At 40.5% G+C, this 25,187-nt stretch overlaps 1 protein-coding gene across 3 annotated transcripts in view; it reads left to right on the top strand.

Moving 5' to 3' along the window:
- Nucleotides 1-25,187, top strand: part of SPAG16 (sperm associated antigen 16) — a 370,003-nt gene that overhangs the window by 170,209 nt on the left and 174,607 nt on the right. For all 3 annotated transcript variants that reach the window (XM_041460215.1, XM_041460214.1, XM_041460213.1), the window contains one exon: nucleotides 6,269-6,412. In XM_041460215.1, coding sequence (XP_041316149.1) covers nucleotides 6,269-6,412 — 144 coding nt within the window. The remainder of the gene's footprint in view (nucleotides 1-6,268; nucleotides 6,413-25,187) is intronic.

Genomic DNA, 25,187 nt, shown 5'->3' with positions numbered 1-25,187 from the left:
AGGTTCTAGAAAAACCTTTTTACCCTGATGTGATTAAGGAGCCAATCTTAAACAAGATTATGGATGTTTTTAAGTTAATATGCTGTGCAGTTGGCACTATTCCTGGTACTGCACAATTCAGGAATATGCATGTGTCTTTAAAGGATGGGACCTCTGAAAACACATGTGAATCAACAGCATAATTTTGACTTTTTCTCAGATTTGATCCAGGGCCAAACTTTGTTGTTAAGAAGAAGATGGTTTTATATTGGCACAGCATGTACACGGTCACATCTAATGCAGTAAAACCTGGGTAGGTTACAACACTCAGTTAAATTGATGCATTTTGATAATTGCTCATGGAGTGGATAAACAGAAAGTGATCAGAGAACACTACAAAATGGATGTTCTGAATTTATCACAGCCGTGTCTGTATCAGGGACTTAGAGTGATGTGTTTAATACAATTATTTTTGAAGGCACTTTATATTGTAGGGAGAGTCCACTTCCTGAAGTTGTTTCTTTTTGAGAGGAGAACTGGGTTTGCCAAGTTAGAAAGTGTGTGAATTTATTCCACTTCACAGCAATAAATATGTTTGCTGCTGCTCTACAGCTGGGAATCAAGATTCTGTGTGCATGGGGACTAGAATATGCACATAAACTCGACTGTGAGTTTGGAAGTTGCTTGGCCTCTGGAGATGCAAGTTCAAGTCTCTGGAAGACTGTCTCCTCATTATTTTCTAGGATGTACCAAGGTCTGCTGGCCAGGCTAGAAGGTTAACTTCAGGTATATCAAGATTCTAGCAAGTTTTCTTCCTCCCAAACCCTGAGTCATAGGAGCTTGGGAAGCAGCCAGCAATTTCACCAGACAGGACAGGGTTTTTTAATATTGCTGTGACTGGGATCTATCGCTGACTTCCAGATGGGCATTTGCATAAATGAAACAAAAGATAGAAGCTTTGTGCTCTGAGTATTTCCCACTTTTTATGTTCTTTAATGGTTTGGTGGGTTTTTTTCTTTATCCATTTTTTTTTTGTATGTTTTAGCTCTTATTTTCTCTATTGAAAGTGTTTTTCCCCTCTTCCATTTTTGTCAAGAAAAGATAAATTCTAAGACCTCAAACAGGAATGCAAGCTATTCAGTTATGCTACGGTTGCATAATAAAATGCTGAATTAAATGTCAGGGTTATAATTATTACTGAAGAACGCTGTCAGGTGAGATCAGGTAACTCAAGCCAAGATAAAAAAGGTGGTAAAAACGACTATATTAGAGAGAGGATGTGTTGCAACAGGCAAAATGATTGATTAGGCTGTTGTGCAGTGTTTAGTTTGAATTTCTTGGCAGGTTAATCTTAGCTGAGAGCGTTTGTCTGGCAGCGTGTCCCCTTTCCTTGGCCCCTTTTTCCCGAGGCCTCTCGGTGTGGCCGAGGGGCTCCGTGGCTCTGTGGGGCAGCGGCCGGAGCCGCCCCTGCTGCCCTCGGAGTGCTGCTGCTCACCTTGGTTTTCCCCTTGGTTTTCCTCGTCCCCAGCCACCATCACCAAGGTAAGGAGGGAAATAAGGGACGTGCTGCAGCAAAGGGTGATCTCTGTGTTTTCTGGCACTCCATTTCCCCTCCGGAGGCGAGGGAATTTCCATGGCCGCCGCTGGCGCCCCTCAGCCCGCCGTGAGGGGAAGATGGGCCCTGACTCCATCTGTGCCGTGTGGGCCCTGCTCCTTCACCTGCGCTACACGTGTGGGCTGACCCTGTTTGCAGTGAGAGCCTTGGAGCGTGGGTGTGAGGGAGCAGTGGCCATCCTGATCCCTAAAGAGGCTGCCTGGAGCAGAGGCTAGACAGAGTTAGTAGGTGTTTATTAAAAGGCCTTCAATGGATACACCTTGGGCAGTACAAGAGCCCGGCTGTGGCTCACCCCAAGATGGACCCCAAGTCACGAGTTTTCACATTTTTATAAGTTTTGGTCCATTTCCATATTGGGGTTAAGTGTCCAATTACAGCTCCAGGTTGTGAAGTCCCATCCTCTCAGTTTGCTCTCCTCAATTCACTGCTTTTACTTTTTGGGCCTAAACTGTGACGGTGTCCTTGGTTCTCAGGCTGGAAAAGGATTGTTTCGTCTAAACTGTGAGGAGAACTTGCTAACGCTTTATATGAAGTTCAGACTTATATTCTAATGCAGTACAAATCTGAATATTTGAAAGCTAAAACTTAAGGCATCAATCCCACAGACACCCAGCAGCTGTTCCTGGCCCCAAGCTGGGTGGCAGGAGCTGAGTGGCAGCCCAAAGGTGACTGGGAGCACCTTGGTGGCAGCTCAGAGGTGGGAAAGCGTGGTTAGGTTATGCATTTCACACATGCATTGCCACAGGAACTGTTCCTAATGCTCTGGTTAATTTGTCCTTCGTCTCAGCACAACTGGCTCATGTCCAGCAAAATCAGGCCTGGAATAAAATGTCGGTTTTTACAAACTCTGTAGATTTTTAGGGCACACTCCAGCAATATAACAAAGTATGCACATGTGAACAATATCACAGATTTCAGTAGGGCTGTTGATGCCCTCTTATTTATATATATTTAGTCTTGTCTGAGGCTGTAACCAATATCAGTCCTCTGGAATTCAGTGCGTGTCATGTCCTTGCCTCCAAAACCACCTTGATGGCAGAGAAAGAAATATCAGCAATTTCCCAGCAGTTTCCACCATAAAACCAAGGTTTTTCAGCCAGTTGTAACTTCACCCAAATATGACTGCTCAGCCCAAAATTTCCTGTGCTAGGTATGGTGGGCAGGGCTGATTTTTTTTTTTATGTAAGAAAATGTTGGCTGAAATCTTTCTGTCACTAGGAAAAATGCATTTGAGGCTTTTTTTAATCTTGCAGGAACTCTGCTGCTCTCATATTTTGGAACAAGAAATGCAGCAGAAGAGCTTTCTCATCTGAAAGCAGCTACTGGCATTAACAAGAAACCTCTTTGCCAGTACCCAGGAATGCAAATAAATTTGATCAAATCATGAAGTTCTAAAAATTATGTATCACAAGCAGCATTCAGTACAATGCTGTATCAGAATTTGGCAGCTGAATGCTGTCTATATTGAGAACATATTTTTCTGTATAAATCCTGTATGTGAAACCATAGAAAACTGGATTTTGTCCTTGTTTCTGCCACAGAGTGAGGCTGGATAAGTCACTTAGGAGTACTAGTCTGGTCATTAATTTTATATTTTTCATTCTCTCAGTGCCTAATTTTGAGACAATTTAGGTTAGGTTTTTCTTTCGCATCCAAGCAGTGTCAGTGTTGTGTGTGGAATGACCAGTCCCTCTCCTAACCATGATGGAACCCATCCACCTGGGTAATAGCTGAGGGTGTGCTGGGAGCTGGGAGAACAGGCTGGCCATGGCACATTGGTTCCAGTGTTTCAGAAACCCTGGTGCCAGGAGGTTTTTCTCCACATGGATCTGAGATCTGCCCTCCCTCCAGTCAGTGGCTGTATTAAACACCCAGCTGATGTTCCCCTGGCAGCTCTGTGTGCAGCTCTTTTTGACCTGAAGGTTGATTTTGTGTGATGTGGTCAAGTGTGGAACATCCTCTGACTGAAAGTATTTTGCATCTGAAGAAACTGTATTTTTATTTATGGCTCAGTCAAAATAAATTAAAATAATCGATGATTGTTTTGAAAGCAAATTACTGGGAGTACTATATATCTACCATGGCAAGTGCTGAAGAGATGAGAATGTCTTATAATGCCAGAGAGAGTTGTGTAAACAAGGGTATTTATATACTCAACAGCAGCAAATCTCCAAGAGGGTTTTTTTGTTGGGTTTGTTTTTTTTCCCTTGGCTGTCTCCACTGATCCCACTTTATCCCGAAGGAGGAGGAGGAGAAAACTAATGTTCCTATCACACATGTTCCATTATTGATTTCCATTCCAATCCACCCAAAGTCTTCTGTGCTGGAAATAATTAGACCCTGTGAACAGAGATGAAGCAAAAATCTATACAATGCTGGATTGCCAGAAATGAAGACAAGGGTGCCTAATTAATGCTGCATATAGAATGCCTTTTGGATGAATGGGCTTCCCTTTCTCAGAAGCAGCTCAACAGCAGTTGTGTCACAAATTTGCTGTTAATTAAATGGTGTTCACTGTGTGCCTGTAAAAATGGCATGGAGGAAGAAAAACATTGGACAGCAGCAGCATTTTACAAAAGCTCTGCAATTTAAAGGAAAGATTGTGAAAAACAAATTTGCAGCCTTCGTACAGACAGCAAGGTATTTTCTTCCATATGAAATTCCCTTTCTGGATTTTCCTAAAGCTCCATAGGAATGTCTGGTCACTGTAGAAGTTTGGGCATTTCGGAAGCTGGACTGGAAGTGTGTTGGGAGGGTTGAGGGTAGGCAGAATGTTCCTGGGAGCTGAGGCAGGATGGATGAGAGCGCAGCTGCAGCCTGGCCAGGGTGTAAGGATTGTCCAGGAGGAGTCAGGGTCTGGAGGAAGACACCAGGTAAAATTTCCTCTGCATGAAAGGTGACCTGAAAGTGATCCTAAGGCTGTATAATGCAACTTGGAAACTGAGGAGGAAGATCTTTAGGAAGAATGTAAGAGAGCTAATGGAAAGGCTTCACAACAGCCCCCACTAAGAGCAGAAATATCTGGAGGGGATCTGAAGTGTCTGAAGCAGGTTAAGAGAAAAATGTCAGCTGTGTGCACATGCAGCTAGCAGCAGTGGGGTTGTTGGTGCTTCAGAGGTCTCTGTATAGAGGGATTCTGGGACAGCTCTTCTCGTCCTGTAATTTGCAGGCCACTGGTGCCTTCTCTCAGCCTTTAATTCTCTCCTTTTATCTCTGTTCCCCCCTTGCTCCTCTAGATATCTGCTGTGGCCAATCTGAGTGATACAACTGCTCTCTATGCATCTCTGGAGAATTTAAATAGCATCATTGCCTCCTTCTCTTTTTTCCTATAAATGCAGAGGAAGTTTATCCTCTTTAGAAGAAGATAGAAAGCATTTTTTTTTCTAAGAAAGTGGGGAATGAGTAAATCCCAGGCTCCTCGCTCGAGCAGATGGATTCAACTGATGAGTCTGTAGGAATCTTCCTAGGCTGGGCATTAAACTGCAAGAATAGATGTTTTCTGATGAAATTCTAGTTGACATAAATATATTTTAGCATGGATTTGATAGAGGGAATTATTTTTCCCAGTATAGTAGATGCTGTGGTTCTGGTTTAGGAATTTTATGAAATAATTTGAGTGCAGGAGAAAGGTACTAATAAAAAAGAGGTTTTTATGATGTTGTGCCTTCTAAGTCCTCTCTTTTTCTTCCCATTTGGGTGCTTAGCATTGTCTCTCTCTCCTCTCATTCTGCTTTAATAAGTGTTTTTCTCTCCGACCTGTCGGCCCCGATGCACAGCTGAAATAGGTGCACACACAGGTTGTGATTCTTCTCCCCATTATTGCAGTTTGACTCTGAATTCCAGATTTAATCTGTCTAAATAAGCCACTCCTGGGACTAAAGTCAACTACTAGAACTTTTTGATGTTCAACAAATAGTAAGGCATTACAATGATTTAAATCAAATAACCAAATCCATATGAAATACACTGCTGGTTATCTTTCCAACAGATTGATTTTCTTCCCTGGATCCATTTTAAGCTGCACTGCAGTTGCTAAATCAAAAATAAACTGAGTTTTCAGTCTATGGGCATGTTAAGTGTATGATTTCCATTACATCGCAGCGTGCCACATATTAAAAATGAAAACATGGAACACATTTTGAGTACAGAATTGAAATGAATTTTCTGACCTAGTCCGAGTGAATGGGCTCTAAAGTGCTGGCAACAACTGTAGCTCCTGGACTGTAATTATCATTTGAGTTTTTCACAGTGGTAGGAGACTTTACACCTGTGGGTACAAGTGGGGACAGACTGACATCGGTGCGTTTTGAAATTATTTTGGGTAAGTGGGAATGTTAATCATGTTGGTGTAGCTTGTTATCCACTTGCATGTTTGTTAGAACATAACCTAACAAAGTATTTAAAAGCGTTGTTTGAGTGTTAAGTGGAACTTCAAGAGAGTGTGAAAACAATTCTGTTTTCTGGTTTCACAGAAATCAGTCCTGTTCTTTTTTCTTCAGCAGCAGCAGCTCATCTCCACAGGATGTATTTTGAATTCTCATGAGCTTAGAAATATCACTGTTTGCTCAGTCCACCCAGAATCAGACTCTATTGCCCTGATTTAAATGGATCTTACGTGTTTCCCATGAAATGGAACTGGTACAGCACATGACCTGCCTTTCTCTTCTCCTGCAGCTTGGCTTTACACCCCCGGAAGAATATCGTGCTCACCGGCGGCGATGACCACCTCTGGAAGACGTGGGGCTTCCCCGATGGGAACATCCTCCTGACAGGGGAGGGACACACGGATTGGCTCTCAGGCTGCTGCTTCAGGCCCAGGTCAGTGCCCACAGTCCCTGAACGGGTCCTGCTCCCTCCTGAGCTCCTCTGTTCACTGGCCTGCTTTCTGCCTCTGTGTTCTCAGGGAGACCCTGCACTCTGTTGAATTCCCAAACATGTAGATAAAATGTTCCTCTGCCTTTCACAGTGTTGACTTAAGACTGATTGCTTTTAATATTTTGTACATCTTAAACTCTGTCCCCATAGCAGTGCACGTAACAAGGAGTAATAAGCTTTTCAAGTCTTGCTGTATTCATTTTCTCCCTGTTCATGCACTATGGCAAACACAGTCCCATTATTAATAATACTGAAAAGTTGACTTCTTGTATTATGCATTATTTGTCATATGACTAAGAATATTTGGGTTTACCTAGAGAATATGAGCTTTCCTGCCCATTCATCTTATGGATTTGGAGCTGAATTAATAAATGAAAGTGAACATGGAAAATACAAATTAAATATTTAAGTTACAAGGGTCATGGAAATAGGGCAAACATGAAGTAGATTTTTTGGTCTTTCTGTTGAAAAATAGGACGCCATTTTACTCTCAAAACTAAAATGCATTTGATCAGACTGAGCTTCTATATGTTGAAATTGCTTTGCATCAGATTTGTGAGGCAGCATTTTAAATAGAGTTCTTTACTGTTAATATAATGAAGGTCTGCTGGGCTATTCACCTGAGGCTTGGTTATAAAAGGAGCATTATTAAGCCTTCAACCTTGTATTTTCATTGTGTTTATTTTATGAAGTAATATTAGGTCTCTTCTTCATGAGGAGGAAATGTATCCTATTTAATTTCATGATTCCTCCTGATTTCTGAGTTTATAATGAGCTATCAAAGACAGACATAGTCCTCTAAACACAAGAAAATCCCCTCCTTCTTTTCAAAACCTCAAGAACCAGGAGTCACACTTTCTGGAATGAATTAAACATGCACTTACTCTTCTGTTGCATCACTTTCTCCTAAGAAAAAGAGCCTTTTTCTTAAGATGCTTGTGTTTTCACTGTGTTCTCTTTTTCATGTGTATATCCTTAGAAATAACTACATTTAAATGAAGAGGATAATGTTTAACTTAATTGCATATGATACAGGAGGAGAGAAATGGAAGGCTTAGCTTCTTGTTTTAAGATGGTAGGAAAATTCATCTATTGCTGCGTGACAGATTTCAGAGCTTGTGAGTGCTGGACATGGTTTAAACTTGCAGATAAACAGAATGCTGCCTTTTCCTCTTACCTGTTGTGAATATAAAACTTAGCACAGGGGAAGAAAGGGAAATACAATTAGAAGAGCATGTTATCATTTATAAAGCTGCTGGCCATACTAATCAGATTTCGATAATGCATTGTTACCATGACACCCGCTGACTCAGAGGCTCAAAACTATTTTCTCATTAGTCTTTGACCAGAATACAGTCCTTTCAATAGGCTTTCCTATTTCTCATTCAATTATTGAAATTAAAATGAGTTGAGGTACATCATTATTCTCTTGCAGTATAAATTGACTCCTGCTGAATGCTCTGGAGTGATTCAAAAGCAGTGCTGTTAAAATATTGTCTTCTGTTACTGCATAAAATACATAATGTGGCAGAATACATTTAATCATATTTTAAATTTTTTTAATTTTTTTTTTTTAGATAGGAGACTTTTATATATCTGTTTTTCTCGGAAGTAAAACCAATTAAATAAAAATGAAGATTTCTAATAGATTTTTTTTTTCTTTTTCTGGAATCAAATGTAGATAACTCCTAGTTTTGTTCCCAGTTTAAAGATTTGAAATGATGTTTAACCAGGAAGTGGAAAAGAAAAGTATTTTTTGTGCCACTGGCCTATTAAATGGTAGAACTTCTATTGTCCTATAATCTGTGTACAACTTCTACAGTCCTATAATCTTTCCTGTTTGTCCTCTGTGAGATCACTTCTCCTCTGTGTTTCTTCTTTCTCTGTAAAATCAGGTTTAGAACAACCTCCACCTCTGGTGTGAGAAGTGTTCTGTGTGCAGCCACATGAGCCTGCTGTCAGATCACCTGGTGCAGCATCCTGCAATAACCCACACCCTGACACCAGGCTCTAGTGATTTTAGGAGAGCTGTGATGGGCATTTAACTGATGCTCCTGCACATACAAATGACTTAAAATCCCAGAAATCTGGGGGTTATGTGCTCACAGAGTATTACTTGAGCAAGGGTCTTTCTCATGGTTATCTCTGTGCCACCACTGTGTAAATAGGGGTGAAGCTGCCAGTATTGCAGGTGGCTGGGAAGATCTAGAGACTTGAAGCTGAAGTGCTGCTGTGTTTTTATATCCTCAATGTCTCCAAGAGCCATGAGAGAACTGGTTCTAGGAAGTAGCAATACCAAGGTAAAGGTGTGGTTTAGGCTCTGGAGCAGGCATTAGAGAAATGAGGATTGTCCTTAGAAGCTTTGATGTACCACGGTGTCTTTAAGCACAGAGCCTTAGAGGCAAAAAGTTCTTGGATGTCTTGGAGTCTTCCCCCCCACGCCCCCACTGACAATGTGCTTCATTCCACAGTGATTTTATGCTGAAAACCACCTCTGTTTCACTTGTGATCAAAGCAGGGTGAGGTGAGACTGTGTTGAGGCTCCACAGCTGCTCTTGTGTTGCTCCTGGGTCAGCACAAAGGGTCTGGGTGCACCATGTGTTCTCCCTGCAGTGGCTCCCAGGACAGGGGATGAAGGGCAGCAGTCTGGCTGTGTGCATGTGAGGAGAGCAGAGCAGCTCCCTGCAGATCTGAGAGTAAAGCATTGCCTTAAGCTTTTAAAATAAAACTTCAAACGGGTCTTGTCATCTGCAGCATGCGGCAGCTGGGAGGAGGGAGGAGAACAGTGCTTCCTTCTTTGAAACTCAGGTGACACCTGGCCAAACTTCAAAAAAAAGCAGTGTTTTTACTCTGGTATGGCTGAACACTGCTTTGCAGATGAATTAGCTGTTTCAAGCTCCTGTCACCGTTGAAAAATTTAATGTTTCTCAGCTTGCTTTTTCTAGATGTGAAGGAATGAGGGAATGAGAATGATTTCTGTCACAGTCATACACAGAGGTTTTGTGGTAAGAATCTGGAGAGCTGGGGAAGAGCTATGTAGTGCACCTGTGTGTGCCAGGTGACTCAAATATTTGAAATAGCAAACAGAAATCTCCATCTTCTGCTGCTTTCCAGAATAAGCTGAGGATGTTAATGCTGTACCTCTAAGGACCATACTCTAATTATACAAAGATATTTCATGGCATGTACCAGATTTATTTATCTTTGTTACTAGCCTTCCTGGGTGGCTAAAGAATCAAGCTCTGCAGCATAGCAGAGGTGTGTGTTAATGTCTGATAAAATCCCAGTGAACAGTAAAATATTATATTCTTGCCCTGCATGTGGGCTGGTATAATATGTAATGTCCTTAATATATTCATAAATATTCATTAATCAAGTCAACTCTTCTAAAATGTTTGTAGCCCTTTTCATGCACATATTGTCTGGTTCTGTGGAACATAATGGATTTCTGAATTGAATAGAAGTACAAACTGTAGGTTCTTGAAGCTATTTAAAACTAGCACTGAAAGTTGTCAGATTGTCAACTCCTTGGTAATGTCCTGTTCCCCTAAGAAAGAAGCAGAGTTTCCTCAGTTACTGAGGAAAGAAATCAAAACTGTTATCAATTTATTATTATTATATAAAAATTGCCACAGCACTTACTTTTACCTGTGTGGATTTTCTATAAGTTCTATTGCTATTGGAAAACCTGGAGGCATTTATTGCCTCCTCAGTAATTAATGACAACACTAAAGAAAAGATAGAATAAGTATGTTCATGCATCAAACATGCAAATAAAGGCATGTAACGTTTGATACCCTAAAAGAAGGTGCCAATGAGGGGGAGCAAGAGAAAGATGAAAGAACAACCCATGTTCTTCCAGAGCAGAGGCAGCTCTGGATGGTATTTCTCAAAGCTGGAGGAGCTGATGTTACTCAGATGGAAACCTGTGCATGGACAGAGGAGAAAGACAACCCTGTAGAGAGAGAATTAGCAGAATCTATGGAGGATGGATGTGAGGAATTGGAGAGAGATTGAATGAGCTGTGGAGGGAATGCAGCTCCAGGTGGGCTTGAATTCACACAAGAAGCTTTTAGCGGAATTCTGTAGCACATGGGAGCAGGCTATGGGTAACTGAGCACTGTGGTGACTTCTCAAGACCAAGTCCAAAATGTTGCTGACAATCCAGAGTGGGGAAAAAGAACGAGGATAATGATATTTGCCCAAAGTTTTCAAGAGCAGTGTCTAATAAATATAAAATCGTATATGTAAAACTCTATCAGAGTGGAAGTTATTTTCTCATCATATGACAATTCTCAGAAAAGTTTTTTATAAAATTCTCTTAAAAAGCAAATTCCTGAGCAGAATTGAAGTCAGAATAACTTTGAAAGTGAAATTAATTCTTACTCGGGTAAGCCCCTCATTTTATTTTTTTCTTTTTAAATTATTTTAATTTCTTTTTTTTATCTTATCATTTGTGAAGAAGCTATCTAGAGATGACTTTGTGTGGAAAAAGAATAGACTGAAAAGCCCTGCAGAACAGTAATGCAGGAAGGGAGGGAGGGTGTGGAGAAACCTCTGAAGAGTGATGGGAGCAAGGGCCAAAATTCAGGAGGGAGGTTAGTCCCAGAAGGGAGAGGCAGCTGGGTTTGATCCAGCCAGGCTCAGATGTTCTGAGGCAGCAGGCACAGGCTGACACTGCTCCTTGCTCACTGCATCTCACAGGACTCTGTGCTTGGAGGGAAACATTGAGGAGCAAAAATCAGACTTGACAGCTTGGCAGGTCCAGGCACCACTTGTGAATTTCTCAGTGGACATGCCTTTGTAGTTTGAGAGCCCAAAGTGCTTTGATTATCAAGGTGAATTACAAGTGTGCTGCTTTATTCATCCCCCACCTCTGCTGCTCTTGGCTCCCCACAGGCTGTGCTGCTGAGGAGTGTCCCAGCCCTGGGAGCTGCTGATGCATCAATCCACACCAATCTTCTTGACAATCATAATATCCTCAGCTATCAGTGTGTGGTGAGAAACATCTGTAGGGTGTGAAGAGAATCACACAAAATCTGATACTAAAGATAAATGACTGTTTTCTTAGTTACAAATTGCAAATAATATCTTTTAAATAGCTAAGATGGTACAGGGCCCACAAAGCCTCAGCAAATGAAGAGTACTTGATGACATACAGAGAAGAGTACGTTCTTTAGTCACAGTAGCAAGATAATTTAAAACATTCTACTAGCATCAAATATATTTCTCCTTGCACTTTAATAATTCCTAATGCCATTCTTTGATTCATTTTTATTTCTATGAAAAGAAGCAGGAATTATCTATTAAGCCATTTTGTTTAATGTACTGCCTTCCAAGATTTGATGCTGTAGTTTTTTGGTGCAACTAGGGGGACTTGCAGAACAAACAGTCACTGCTGAAGTTATGATTCCAGGATCTACAAGATGTTGCTACAATCTAATGTTTGTTTGTTTTAGTGAAATGCAGCAGCATTTGTCTGCATGGAAACTGTAATTTAACATAAAGCAGTGGGATTTGACTATGCTACTGCAGGCTCTTCCTTAGAAGAGATCTTCACATATGCTTTTGGGCTCTGCAAAAAAGTCTGTCCCCAGGAAGAAATTTAGAGAGGTTTGGAGTCAGTGATTTTAAAGTGTTGGTTTTTATCACCCATCCTTCAGAGCCACTGCCCAGACTGGGTCAGCAGTCGCACCAACTTACTGTACATGTAAACCAGCAGAAGCAAAGGAAGCTCCTGGAGATGTTGAAACAGGAACAGGCTGGAAATTCAGCTTCATCAGGAATTGTTTCAAACCCTGTTATGGAATAATTTCAGGAGTGATGTGCTCAGGGACACTCCTGTTTGTCGTGCTCCAGATTGCTTTTCCAGTGCTGTTAAGAGTTGTGTGCACTTTTGTGGGACTACTGCCCAATCCCACAACACTGACACAGACCCTAGACCTCGCAGATAATTCCCTGTGCAGACACTGTGTGGCTCTGCAGTGCACCTCCAGCTGGTCAGGTACTTCTAGAGAGGTCGAGTTCTGTGTACAAGCTGCCAAAGTGGGCAGGAGATGTGCAGCACATCCCAGGGATGTTCTGTCTGCACTCTCAGGGAACTGCTGGATTCATTATGGACAACACAGAAATCTTGGAAGTGGTTTCATGATCAGAGTTTAAGTTACAGGGTTCCATTAATTGCTCCTTTTAGCTGGAGAGTGAGGAACTGAAGCAAGGCAGAGCTTGCCCTGGTGGGAGAGGCTGCTCAGGAGCTGCTGTGCACACCTGGGAGCCAGGGAGGAGGAGGAGGAGGAGGAAGGCTTCATCCTCCTGCCTGGCCACTGAGCCAGCCAGAGCAACAGTCCTTCAGGGAAGGGGTTTGGAGATTACTGGTAATTAAAGGTCCATGGACAGCGGGCTACAGAAGACTTTCTCTGCTGGCTTTGGAGTTGTAAAAGCTGAGTTTCACACTATACATTAAACAAGGCTGAGACTTGAAAGCCACCAACTCCCCTCCAAGTATTAACATAAAAAAGAATTGTAAGATTCAGATTATCATAAAGGTTTCTGTTGGCTATCAGTGGAATAGAATTATTTTGATTTGTGCTTTGAAATAGTCTTTAAAACCTCATTCAGGTCTCACTGCAGAAACAGATGGGTTTTATTTATCCTTTTACTACTATTGGTAGCTATGAAAGAAACATGAGATAGTCTGTATGTTCTACTTAGGACTTTTGAACACTTATTTAATGAATAGGCATAATGATTTAATTTTTTAGAGGATGTTGAATTTCTTCATAGTTCAATAAAGCCTTTAGTTACCAGATTACATATTAAATTTGCCAGTGGTAAGAAACTTCTTTTGAGTGGCACGATTAATTTTCAGTCATCTAACTGGCTTTATGTAACACATCATATTTAGCAGTCGAGACATCTGTTAAAGTGTTTTATCAAACTGAGCTAATACAGGAGTCAAAAGAAAAAAAGTTGTATTCATTTATTCTGCAAGGAAAGAAACTATTTCAGAAGTCTTTCATTCAGTTCCCCAGTGTACAGTATTCACTGTGTGCTTGGTGTTTTCAAGTATAGCAAAATTTTAATTTCAAAAGCAGCTTTATTTATTTCAAAATCTTTGATAAGCTTCATACTTTTTGTACAAGGAAACAGTTTTAACATAACATCATTCTTTCTCAAGCTTGCAAAGCCTACTATTTTTATCTCACAAACATGTTTGGGTGGGCATTAGATTTCCTTTGGGATTCTCAATCTCATTATTTTTATCAATAAAAAGCCTCTGCTGGACAAAGGAATAAATCACATACAAATGAAATATGAGAGATTACATGAGAAGCTCAGCTTTTGCTTAGTCTAATCCAATATTTTTGGCCAAACGTCTCAATGTCAAAGGCTTTATAAGTATTCTACAGGATCAGTCTGGCAAAGAGAAATCAATAACCAGGTAATGGATTTGATTAAAATTTTTTCCCTTCCACCCACTCCTACAAGCCAAATGTTTCTACCCATACTAATTTCTTCTGGCACGTGGCACTGTTGGTTATTCTCTGTGGGGTTTTGAGAAGTAAATAGATACATAAAGTATGTTTTCATTTCAAAGAGCTGTGTTAACTATTGGTGAGTATCTATTTCAAGAAAAAACTGTCTCATTTTTATTTTCTTTAGAGAGCTCAGTTCTGCGATGCGCTTTTGGAAAACATGGACTGATAACTTTGCTACAGATTTAGATCTTGATTTGTTGTTCAGTAGTTGGCTTTTTACTGAGGAAAATTTCCTCACAGAGGCTGGGGTTCCCAGCAGATGTCCAAACTTCTGGAGATTTTCTTTGTTGCCAAATCCTCACGTGTCTGCTTTACCCCAGTGCTTCTCATCTTCCATCTCTGAGGCGGTTGTAGTGGCAGCCCATGTGCCATCTGGAAGGTTTGCCTTCAGAAACATTCATAATTAGGCCATGAATGTTCTCCAAGGATGTTACCTCTGCTCTACAGAACTAGTTTTCTCCATCAATAAAAAGATCAAAGAATGTTCCTATTGCATGGAACCTGAAGAGTCTTTCATTATATTGATTTCAGAAAGCAAACAGTGTGCAATTCCATAGTGTGGTTACTGAATAGGCTTCACTTTTCATCCAGAATGACCAGGCTTGAATGAAAAACTACCTTTGGCTTGTATTTCTTATACAAGGAATGGAAATACTGACCACTCCAAGGTAGTGATTCACTAATAATATCTCCATTACAATAATTCAGGGAGTGGAAGGAGAGAGAAGTGCTGAGGACAGCTGGAGGCAGGAGAAGGAGGAAATGTTTGGCAGAAGCAGCAGTCCTCCCACTGAGCAATTCAGGTGTATTTTTGAAATATCTACAGAAAGAAAACCCACTGTCATAAATGCTGCCCTTTGCTGAAAGCACTCTGTAGTTGCTTTCACAGGAGGCTTTACACACAATGAACTTCAACACCAGTGATTGAATCCTCTTGATAAATTAATGCCATTTCTACTGATGAATTTGCAGCCCCTCCATCACAGATGCAGAGTATCTCTGTGAAGGCTCTTTAACAAAGACCTCAATTTTCATACTCACAATGTGTGACCTTGGATGCATTAGAAATCCTAATGGGGATAGAAAGTTAGCTAGTCTTTGTGTAGTATTATTTAATTTCTTATTTAATTACCTTATCTTTATCATCTGTCATTTAGATGATATGCTTGCCCATCAGGTAGTAGTTTTCAAATGTTCTGAATGCTTAGCTTACACAGAAATGATGTTGTTTTTCTTAAGTGATGACCTTGTGTGCTACATTCTGCCATTATCTGGATTTTAGACCTGAAAACAGACATATTTAATTTGTGAGGCTTTAAACCAATCTGATATTAGGTTGAAAAGACACTGTGATTATCAATTTCACAAGACAGGTGTCAAGTTTAATCTTTCTGACAAAAGAATTATTAAGAATCACCATGTGGATGTAATTGTTTTGACTTAGAAATTGCAAGGAAACTTTCTGATCAGCTGTGAGGTAATTAGATTTGGTGTTTACTTGAAAGAAAGTAATTTCTATATGATAACCACTTTGATAGAGAAAGGGTGGAGGAATAGGCGGTTGAAATCTCTTTACAGAGTATCAATAAAATGGGACATTTCTAAACCTATTAGTTCAGCTTCATTTGAAGCCATGAGTGTGTTCTCTGAAAGTTTTGCGGAAATTTGCCTGCTCTTCAAAGAGCTCTTGGTTTCTTTTTCTGTACATCTGTCTGATTTTCAGTTCCTACAGCTCTTGCTGCCTGTGAGTCACCAGAAGCAGTTCAGTTTTGCTGATCATTTATTTAGGCTGTGAGACAAAACTGTTGTTCACTTTGGTGGGTTCAGATTTTGAGTAGTTTAGGTTTTTTTCTGGCTTCATCAGCATTTTGTGCTGGGGAGCTGGAGTTGCAGAAGGAGCTGCCATCTCTGGGGCTGGGGAGTCTCAGTTCACTGCTCTGATCCTGGACATGTTGCTCTGACTCTGTTCAGAGTTGTTATACACATCAAAACATCTTTCTTAATAGAATCTCTTGTGTTATGTTTCTCTGAGTGCAATTATAATCTTGATGCCTTTAACATCCTCGGTTCATTATTGCTTTCTTCTGTGCAATAAAGGCAATTGTATTTTCCCTCAGGTCTGCTGCAAGGGTTCTAGTGGAGTGGCTAAGGAGATATCTGTGTTTGTTATATCATTAAAATGAGCCTTTCCTAAAGTGCAGCTGTTAAAATAACAAACATTAGTGTTAGAGTTGACTAGAGAATGGCAATTCAATTGAGGCAATATCTAAGATATTTAAATTGGAAATAACCCCAAATATTTAGAGTGTTTACAAGATCTTGTCTGGAGCACAAATTCCAGGTATGAATTGCACAGTCATTTATTGTGTTTCTGTGCTTCCCCTCAAGCTGTGTGGCTGCAGTAATTTGGGGAATTCCAGGTACAAAACAGTTGCAGTAGCACAGGAAGCAGGAGAAGTTGCCCAGCTGGGAATGAGCATCAGGACTTGTTTGACTGCTGAGGGATGTGGATGTGGAACCAAGTTCTTATTTTGTGGTAATTATTGCCTTTGGGTTTGAATGGTTGTGTATATAAAGTAAATGGGGATCAGAGGGAGAAGGCCACAGTGTTTGTGTCTGTGTTTAGATTACCTGTGAGAGTTGTTGTGTTTGAAGGGTTTTCTGGTGTCCCCTCTCTTGAGCAGTCAGTGTTTAGGCTGCATGGCCTCGTGGATGAAAGTTCAGTTTTCATGCAAAGCCTTTCAGAGAAAGGGAGGAAATTTATATTCACTTTGCTATTCTGCTTTCTCTTGCATCAGCCCAGGATTCTGCTCATGTTCAGCATTTCCATTCCTCCTCCACTCTTGCAGTTAGATTGTTATTGATCACTGTCTCAATTAACTCACTCCCCCTCCTCAAGCTGTGTCCCTGTATCCCCAGGGCATGGCTCAGTGAGATCATCGCCTGCCCCAAGTACAAACACTGGGCTCCTGCACTGTCCTGTGTGTTTTCTTGGCCTTCACTGTCAGGATCATTACACAGAGTGAGTTAAATATCCTTCCAGGAGCCTGGGAATGTTCAAATCCCAGTGCAGAACTTTCCAGCGGCTGCGAAATCTCTGTGCACTCACTGAACTCTCTCTGCATATGAATATGCAGCTTAAAAATGATGCTTTATACAAACATGCAAATGGGATTAATGACTGTGGTTCATTACTGGCTATTGATTGTGATTAGACATCACTGGACCACCACTGGGGGATGATAATGGATTTAAAACGACTGAGCCACAACTTTGCATTTCAGAGGGACCGAGACACAGGATTATTGCTGTTAATATAGGTCATAAATCTGTTCTGTACATGGAATTCATGTATCTGAACTCCTTCCAAACTACATTTTTCCCTACTTCAACAGCCCTTCATTACAATTTGAGGATTTGGAGTCATTCCAATGGAGGAAAAATGACCAAACTGGATGGGATGGGTGTTGAGATGAAGTATCACACTGTAATGGTACACTGTTTAATGTATGTCATGGATATTGATTGGTACTATGCATGATTTTATGTGGGCTAAATACATTATTTTAAAAATTTAACAGTGTACAGAAAGCCTTTAACTTACATTGGATTGTTTGAAAGTGTTGGAATGGTGCAGAATAGATCTCATTTCTGGAAAACGTGGTAGTTTTGCAATGTTTACTCATTAGATTTGATTTCAGGTAAAATAGTTATTTCTCATGAAGTTAATGGAGGAAAATTTACTTGGCAGTAGGCTACAGGAAAGTGGCACAAGTGGACCCAGGAACACTCTTTGCCTTCAGCATAAGAGGGCTTCATAATTGGTGGAGATATCACTGGCCAGGCTCCCATGAGCTCCCTGCTTCCAGCTGGAGGCCAGGATTCTCCTGCCTCTTGTTAAATAGGTGTCTGATTTTGCTGTGGGGTGCTAGATGTGCATTGGCAGGAAGCTTTTAGAAAAGGCATCTTTTTAATGCAAAATAGTTGTAAAAAGGGAATTCATTGCTGTCTAATTTTTGCCTAGAGCCCTGCATTGTGTAGTGCCTGCTGTCTTGCTGACACTTATTTTGCTACATTTAATCTCCAAGTATTGTAACTAGTTTATCTTTTGTCTTTTTTATTTTTATTCCTTACCTGGTGTGCTTCCCAAGCCTCCTAAAAGCCAATTTTACACATACTAAAAGCTGCCTTCTACCAGGCACCTAATTTATTTTAGATTCTCATTTAACCACCTCTAATTACATGATATTGCATGGCAGCTAAGCCATTTTTATACATCAAAGCCTGCAGTAAATGGTAAATATTTTTTGGGGACTACCATGCTCAGCTGCTGGATTTGGATGGGGCAGGCCTGAGTTGGGTCTGTGTAGTTTGTAACCTGCATTAGAGCAATCTGGGAAATAACAAATTATTGTAACAAAAAGTCATGCTAACAAAATGACTAAAAATCATTATATTGATCCTGAATGTAGAACTATAGGCTGTGTTTAGAATGGGCCAGCACTTGGGAAAAAAAGGGGTACTTGGGCACAGGAAGATGTGCAGGTAAGAGCAGGTCTCAGGGGAAACAGGATTGGTCACACAGCAGCTTCTGGTACCAGTACTTAGTTGAGAAAGGAAAGATGCTTTAAAGTATAGAGGACTTGCCAAGTTGAGACTTGTTAATAAATGGCTTGAACTTGTTACCTCAGAGTTCACACGTACTATACCAGGACTCTTTCTGGTAGTTAGGAGCACGTTGTATTTAAATGTTTGCAGATGTGAACCTGTCAGTCTCGAAGCGGAAGTAGCCTCAAGGAAGTTTTCATGGAGAAGATGAACTTCATTCAAAGAAAAGTTTGCTACTTGTGTGATGCCTAGTCCTGGTGTCAGTCTATGTAGAAGCAGTTTGGTGCCAAAACCTTGCTTTCCTGTTTGCCCTTGCTTTCCTGTTTGCCCTTGCTTTCACAGCCAGCTGCCAGCCAGGCAGCACGAGGGGAAACGCTCCTCCTGGCACAGGTCAATGTGTGAGCAGGAAATAGCACAGAAAGATCTCCCAATTAGGTAATGTGGAGTGAAAAATTGCCTCAAGTTTTGCACTTGGCGTGGTACACATTGACAGGATTCTGAGGATTTCCAGCCAATAGCCTTATGGCAAAGGATTTTGGAGGATGGTTGTGTTTTTCTTCCCTGACAAAAAGCCACGTACCCATGTGCCATCCACCATCTGCTGGGTACTGCCCTGCTTCCTGCCTTTGGAAGGCTTTTCTTGGCTTGTAGAATGTCAGTTTATAATTGATTTTGTATTTTTGAAATTTAATTTCTTTTTCTCCTCACCTTCAATGATAAATGAGAAAAGGTATTTTTGCATTTCTGCTACTGAGTATTGTAGCAGTCACCTTCTGTAAAAATGGCATTTCATATCTATTAATAAAGTGAGTAAAATTTGGCTTAAGATTATTCTGAAGGATGAAACATATTACAATTACTACATAAAATGTGTCTTAGACACATAGACCACCAGGATAATTAAAGCAACACCCAAAATGAATCACAGATCTAAAAAAAACCTAGGGGTTCTTAATAAGAAGTGTCACTGTAAATAATTAATGAGTCTCAGAACTCCAGCAACAAAAAAGTGAACGATATGTGAAGTCTGTTTCAAGGTCACAAAATCTTAGAAACAAAATCTTTGCTGCTGAGTGTTTTGTTCAAACACAGGCTAAGAACATAAGGATGGCTCTCCATGCCAGAATTTTCTGGACCATCATCCTGTTCCCAGCAGTGAGTACCAGGGCATGCCTCAGAATGGCTAAGAATAGGAAAGGCATTGGTGAGGTTTGGTCTCTGTACTCCCCTGGACTCTCCTTCTTATTTCAAAGTACTTTAAGCCAGATGCTGTTTCCATGTAATCCCTGGTGAATTCCTCTTCCAAATCTTTGTCCCATCTTCCTTTGGATCCACATCACCCTTTATAGAGGAATTGTGCAAGCATCCTGCCTGGTGAGGCAGAAAATCACCCCTTGTCTTTGCAGTCATTTTAATGGGAACTTCTTAAGTTGTAAATTGACTCCAACATTTTTAAAATTCAGCCAAATTTTCACCTTCTCTGGTGAGAGGAAAATGTGGGGCAGTGACAAAGTAGGAGAATAAAGAAGAGTTGCAGTGGCTGCAGAGCTGATGTTTGGCATTTCCATCCCTTATATTTTTCAGCACCAACTGGAAAATGGAGTGTTTAAATACAGCTCTCATAACCAAAGGTGGGACTCCATTAGTAGATGTTTGCTTTCCTAAATGTAGTTGTCTGGATCCCTGGCTTTAATCTTGTTTCCAAGTAAATTAGGTTTACAAGGATATATTTCCCCCAACCCCCTTGCACATGTTCCTTATGCTGTCTTCCACTCTCTCTGGTAACTTTTAATTTGCAGGGTAATTCTGGCAAAAATTAAGACAGAACTCTAAAGGATCAATCAGTTCTTGGTATCCTTGATTAATCACAGCTAACATGAAGGAGGTAGGCAAAAGATGCTTCCATAGGCATTCAGTGTTGATTAGTTCTGTTCTTCATGGAATAACTTTTTTTTCCTAAGCGTTTTCTTTCTTTATCTTTCCACTTTGACCTAGCAGAAAATGTCACCAAAATTCAAGTGAACTTTAGCAGTATTTTCAGTTCTTCCCTTGTACTTTACTGTGCCTCCTGTCAGCCTGTGCTGGTATTGCAAATAACATAGAGGCTTTTAGAATTTTGCTTTAGAATAATTGCATGAACAGAAGTAAATGAGAGACATCATGTTTCCAATTAACTGACTGGAATCTTGATTTTGAAGTGTTTTTCAACTGTCATGGTGAAAGACCTCCCCTGTAGTGTTGTGGACTGTGTGTTTAAGATTTGCTGTTGTGTTGCTGATGCTTGGGAAGGCTGACCTAGAGCAGAGGCTAGATGGAGTTAAAGAATAAAGCACGGAATTTATTAAAAGGCCTCAATGGATGCACCTTGGGCAGCACAAGAGCCCAGCCAGGGCTGCACCCAAGATGAACCAAAATGGTCACAAAATGGACAGCAGGTCACGGGGTCTCACATTTTCATAAGTTCTGGTCCATTTGCATGTTGGAGTTAATTGTCCCATTACAGCTTTAGCCCATGAAGTCCCATCCTGCTTGTTTTTCTCTCTTTATTCTGCCATTGTTTGTGCTCTTGGGCCTGAGATTTGGGTCATTTGTCCTTGTTCCCCAGCTAGAGAAGGAATTGTTTTGTCTCCCTACTTTGTGAAGAGAGCTCACCATGCCCTAATATGAAGCTCAGACCCACACACTAAAGCAGCACAGAATCTGAAAACTATAAATGTTAAAACCTGAGGAGGCATCACTTGTATTGTTTAAATTCCAGTCAGATGCTGCCTCTTGCTGCAGTTTTTTAGGACAAAATACTTGAACCCAGGTTGTGTTTGGCTTAGTTTTGCTTTGAGAATTGTTGTTGGCCACGGGGTCTTCAGAGGGAACGTGAGCAATTCCCTGGAGCAGCCTGAGATCCAGACCTAAGTCCCTTGTCCAGAAATATTTGAAGCAGGAGCAATATTTGAACTTTGGCTTTTGGTCTTAGGAGTGACACATTTCCAGGGCAGCGTTGTTGTTGTAGCTGTTGCCTACACCTGACTGGCACTCCACAGAGGCACTCAGCCTCCTGAAATGCTGAAAAGTGACTCTGTGCCAAAGGCTCATGTTGTTGCTGAATATGAGTCTTAATTATTAATGTGTCTACAACTTGGGAAGTGTTAACGGAGAGGTGTCTTTGTAGCGAGAGAACAGTGAAGCTGGAAGGACCAGGAATGTGTAATGAAAAGAAATGTGTGTGTGTGTTTAGAATATATGGAGGAGGAAAGATTTAAGGCTTGAAAAGTTAATGTTCCATCCCTTTTTGTGGAAGGTGGAATTAAGGTTTCCAAAGTTTTTTCCACTCTAATTGTTTCTGGAAGAGCAGGTTTACAGTATCAGTTAGGAATACCAGAAATCAGCTGAAAGGTAGAACTTTATGTGCATTTCATGTTTTTCAAAATGGTCTATCCATGGAGGCAAGAAAGGGCTTATGGGTGCCATTGGAAAGATTCCTCTATACAAATACTTTATTCAATACAGGTATGTTTCATCCATGTAGTCCTTTGGTCTGCTAGAAAGTACAAACAGATAACCCCCAAAACTCAGCCACACAAGACCATACAAACCCAACTGTTTGGGATCCACAGAGCACCATGCACAAAGGTGCTGCTTCTTTACAAAAACACCACATTTCTGACAGCTGGCAAAGTTATTTGCATATATGTGAATGCATTTGAACTGACAGAACAAGATAGGATTTACCTTTTTCTTGTCTCCTAATATCTTGCCTAGTTCTTTGATGTATTTTTTAAAAAACAAAGTGTTTTATTCTCGTCTGAGTTAGATATATGCACAGTGCACAGGATTTTTTTGGAGCTTTCCCTGTTAGTGATCTGTCTGAAATTCAAACAGAGTTTGTGTATTGCTGCTGAGGATTAAGGCTGAGGTTCTAATGTCATATTTTCATATTTTTTTAATATCAAAACCAGCATGCATTTTTTGAAAATCAGTCACATGATAGAGGACTGTGTGGCTACTATACCTGGGTAAACTGACAGCCTAAATCATAAAAACAGCTGCTTTCCCTGATACATTTGTTTCTTTCCCCCCCACGTGCTCTTATAAGGAAAAATAGCACCGTACAAAAACGTTGCAGCTGTGGGTAACAAAACATTACCTCAGATTTCAGAGCGTTTCCTTTTATCTCCCAGGACTGAAAAATGCTGCAAATCAGAGAAAGTGTGTCATTATTGATCAGCTATTAAGTAGATAGGCTTTTTCCTAATAGCAGCAGCTTGATTTAGGTGTCTGACTTGGCTTGACACAGCACTTTCCTGTTCATTATGTGTGTGTGTCTGGTGTGAATCCTGGTGTGTGCTGAGGGTTTCCTGAGCAGGGAGTGCAGCCCCTGTGTGAAGCAGCCCTGACAGCCATCATTCCCTTTGTGCTTCCCAGAAATGCTAGTGTTAAGTTCCTACATGGATAATCACAGATCCCCATCCTTTAATGACCTGATGCTTTTTTATGCACAGGGAATATTGGGGAACTTGTGTTGCAGGGGGCTGGTGCACTGGGTTCCTCTGTTCCTGAGTATTTTTGCCCTTACCTCCACTGTCAGTCTGTCCCTCAAAACTGCTTCCTGCTGCACTTTTGTTTCCAATCTCCACTATTTTTTCTCCTTTGATCTGTAAGGAGTGCTAAACCTCACTTGTAACTCCTTCCCCTGCTGCAGATTGCCAAATTGAATCCATTTGAACTACCTTCCTGCTCACATCTGTTTTCTGAAAGATTTTCATCACTGCCTGGATGGTGTATTTTTGAAATTCAGCCCAAGGAACCAGTTCTTTGTGTAGCATTTTGGGGATTATATATTAAAAAATGCATAAGCCATATATCTTTTTGTGATTCACAACAGTGGCAGTGCATGTTTGCCTCTGAATCAATTGCAGATTTCATCAGTCCCACTTTATACCTGACTCTGAATTTGTTTTTAGCTCTTATTTTATAAATGTATAAGGGCTATGATCATTTGTCACTTCTCTAATTTTATCTATCTCCAGAACCAAGATCTGGCTTATTAAAACTGAAAGTGTTTCGTTAACAAAAGCACATTTATTCCTGACAGCTTGACAAAATTAGGGTCTCCTCTGAACCCCTACTCAGACTTCAAGCCTTTATGCTCTGGTATATGTGACAAAAGCTTCAGGACTATTTCTGTGCAACATTATAAAAAAACGTTGAGAGATTAATCTCTCAGAGCTTTGTCTGAGGCATGGGGGTGTAACTGCCTTAATGAATATTATAATGATATTTTCACAAAAAATAGCAACCTAAACCGCAAGTGTTAAAAATAGTCAAAATCTCGGCTAGGTGATCTTTCATAGTGGCAAGTTCCCCCTTAAGATCTATCAGGTAAATGATGCACATATTTCAAGCTGTCGTAGCAGCTACTTTTACCAAGTGATTCAGTGGACATCTATTGGAAAAGGAGGAAAGGGAGAATGTAACGTAAAAGGGTTGACACCACAGGTCCCAGACCTTTTTTTTTAAATTAACTGCAGCAGTGAATTAAGTATCTCTGAGTGTATTCTTACTCAGAGTTTTACAATAGTGCTTAGGATCAACCCTTGAGCTGTTTTCAGTTCCCACAATTTTATATCCAGAGATTTGGAAGAAGGATTTCTACTGCCTGAGATAGGACCCTTTGCCATTATTCAAATAAAAGAGTTTATTGGATCCTAAGGGCAAGGTCATCTTATTGATGTTGCTCAGATAATGGCAGAAATTGGTCTGAAAACCTACAGCTTAACTATTTCTGACCTGTATTTTTGTGTATTATCCCCAAACATTTCTCCTGGTTTCTTATTTTTGTTTAATATGAAAAGAATTGAAACAGATTTTTGCTTGGAAAGTGAAAACCTCCATTATTCCTGGGAGGGCTGCTTTAATTTTTTCAATATTTTAAAAGATTTTGAGATTAAGGCATTCTAGATGGATTGATCTAATTTTCATATCTTGATAAGAATTGTATTAAAGAGGCAAATTACAGGATCCATGGATACATTTATGGCAGAGAAGCCCTGGGAGCTGTGAGCATGGCTTTGGAAATTAAGCCTCAGAAATCAGTTGGGAATTCTCTGAAGGGCTTATTGAGCACTTGATCAAGGGAGGTTCATGAATTTCCTATACTTGGATTTTCAGCAAATTCTTCTTGAGGTCATTTCACAGAAACTCTCATGGAAGCAGAACTGTCCTGAATAAAAAGGAAAATTTATTTCACAAGTTTAAAAACTGGTGAAAGGATAGGAATCAAATGCCACTTTCAGAATAGTGAAATTAATTTCTGAGGCCCCCAGGACCTGTGCTGGGATCTAAGTTATTAGGATGATCTTGGAAACTGGGGAAGGGGGTGAGGTGGATGAGTTTGCTAATTAGCCAGGGCAGTGAAAAGGAGCATGTGAAGAATTACAGGAGAAGATTCCTGTATCAGCAGTTGACTTGATGGTGAAGCAGCAGCTGAAAATCAGTGCAGGTGAGCACAAAGGAATGCACACAGGAAGAAATGGTCCTAAGATAAGAGTAGATAATAGGTGAGAGCGTGTCTAATT

Source organism: Pyrgilauda ruficollis, unplaced genomic scaffold (assembly GCF_017590135.1).
Source record: "Pyrgilauda ruficollis isolate IOZ18807 unplaced genomic scaffold, ASM1759013v1 scaffold140, whole genome shotgun sequence".
Lineage (NCBI taxonomy): Eukaryota > Metazoa > Chordata > Aves > Passeriformes > Passeridae > Pyrgilauda > Pyrgilauda ruficollis.
Note: the sequence above shows the minus strand (reverse complement) of the source record. Positions and strands in the feature narration are given on the sequence as shown.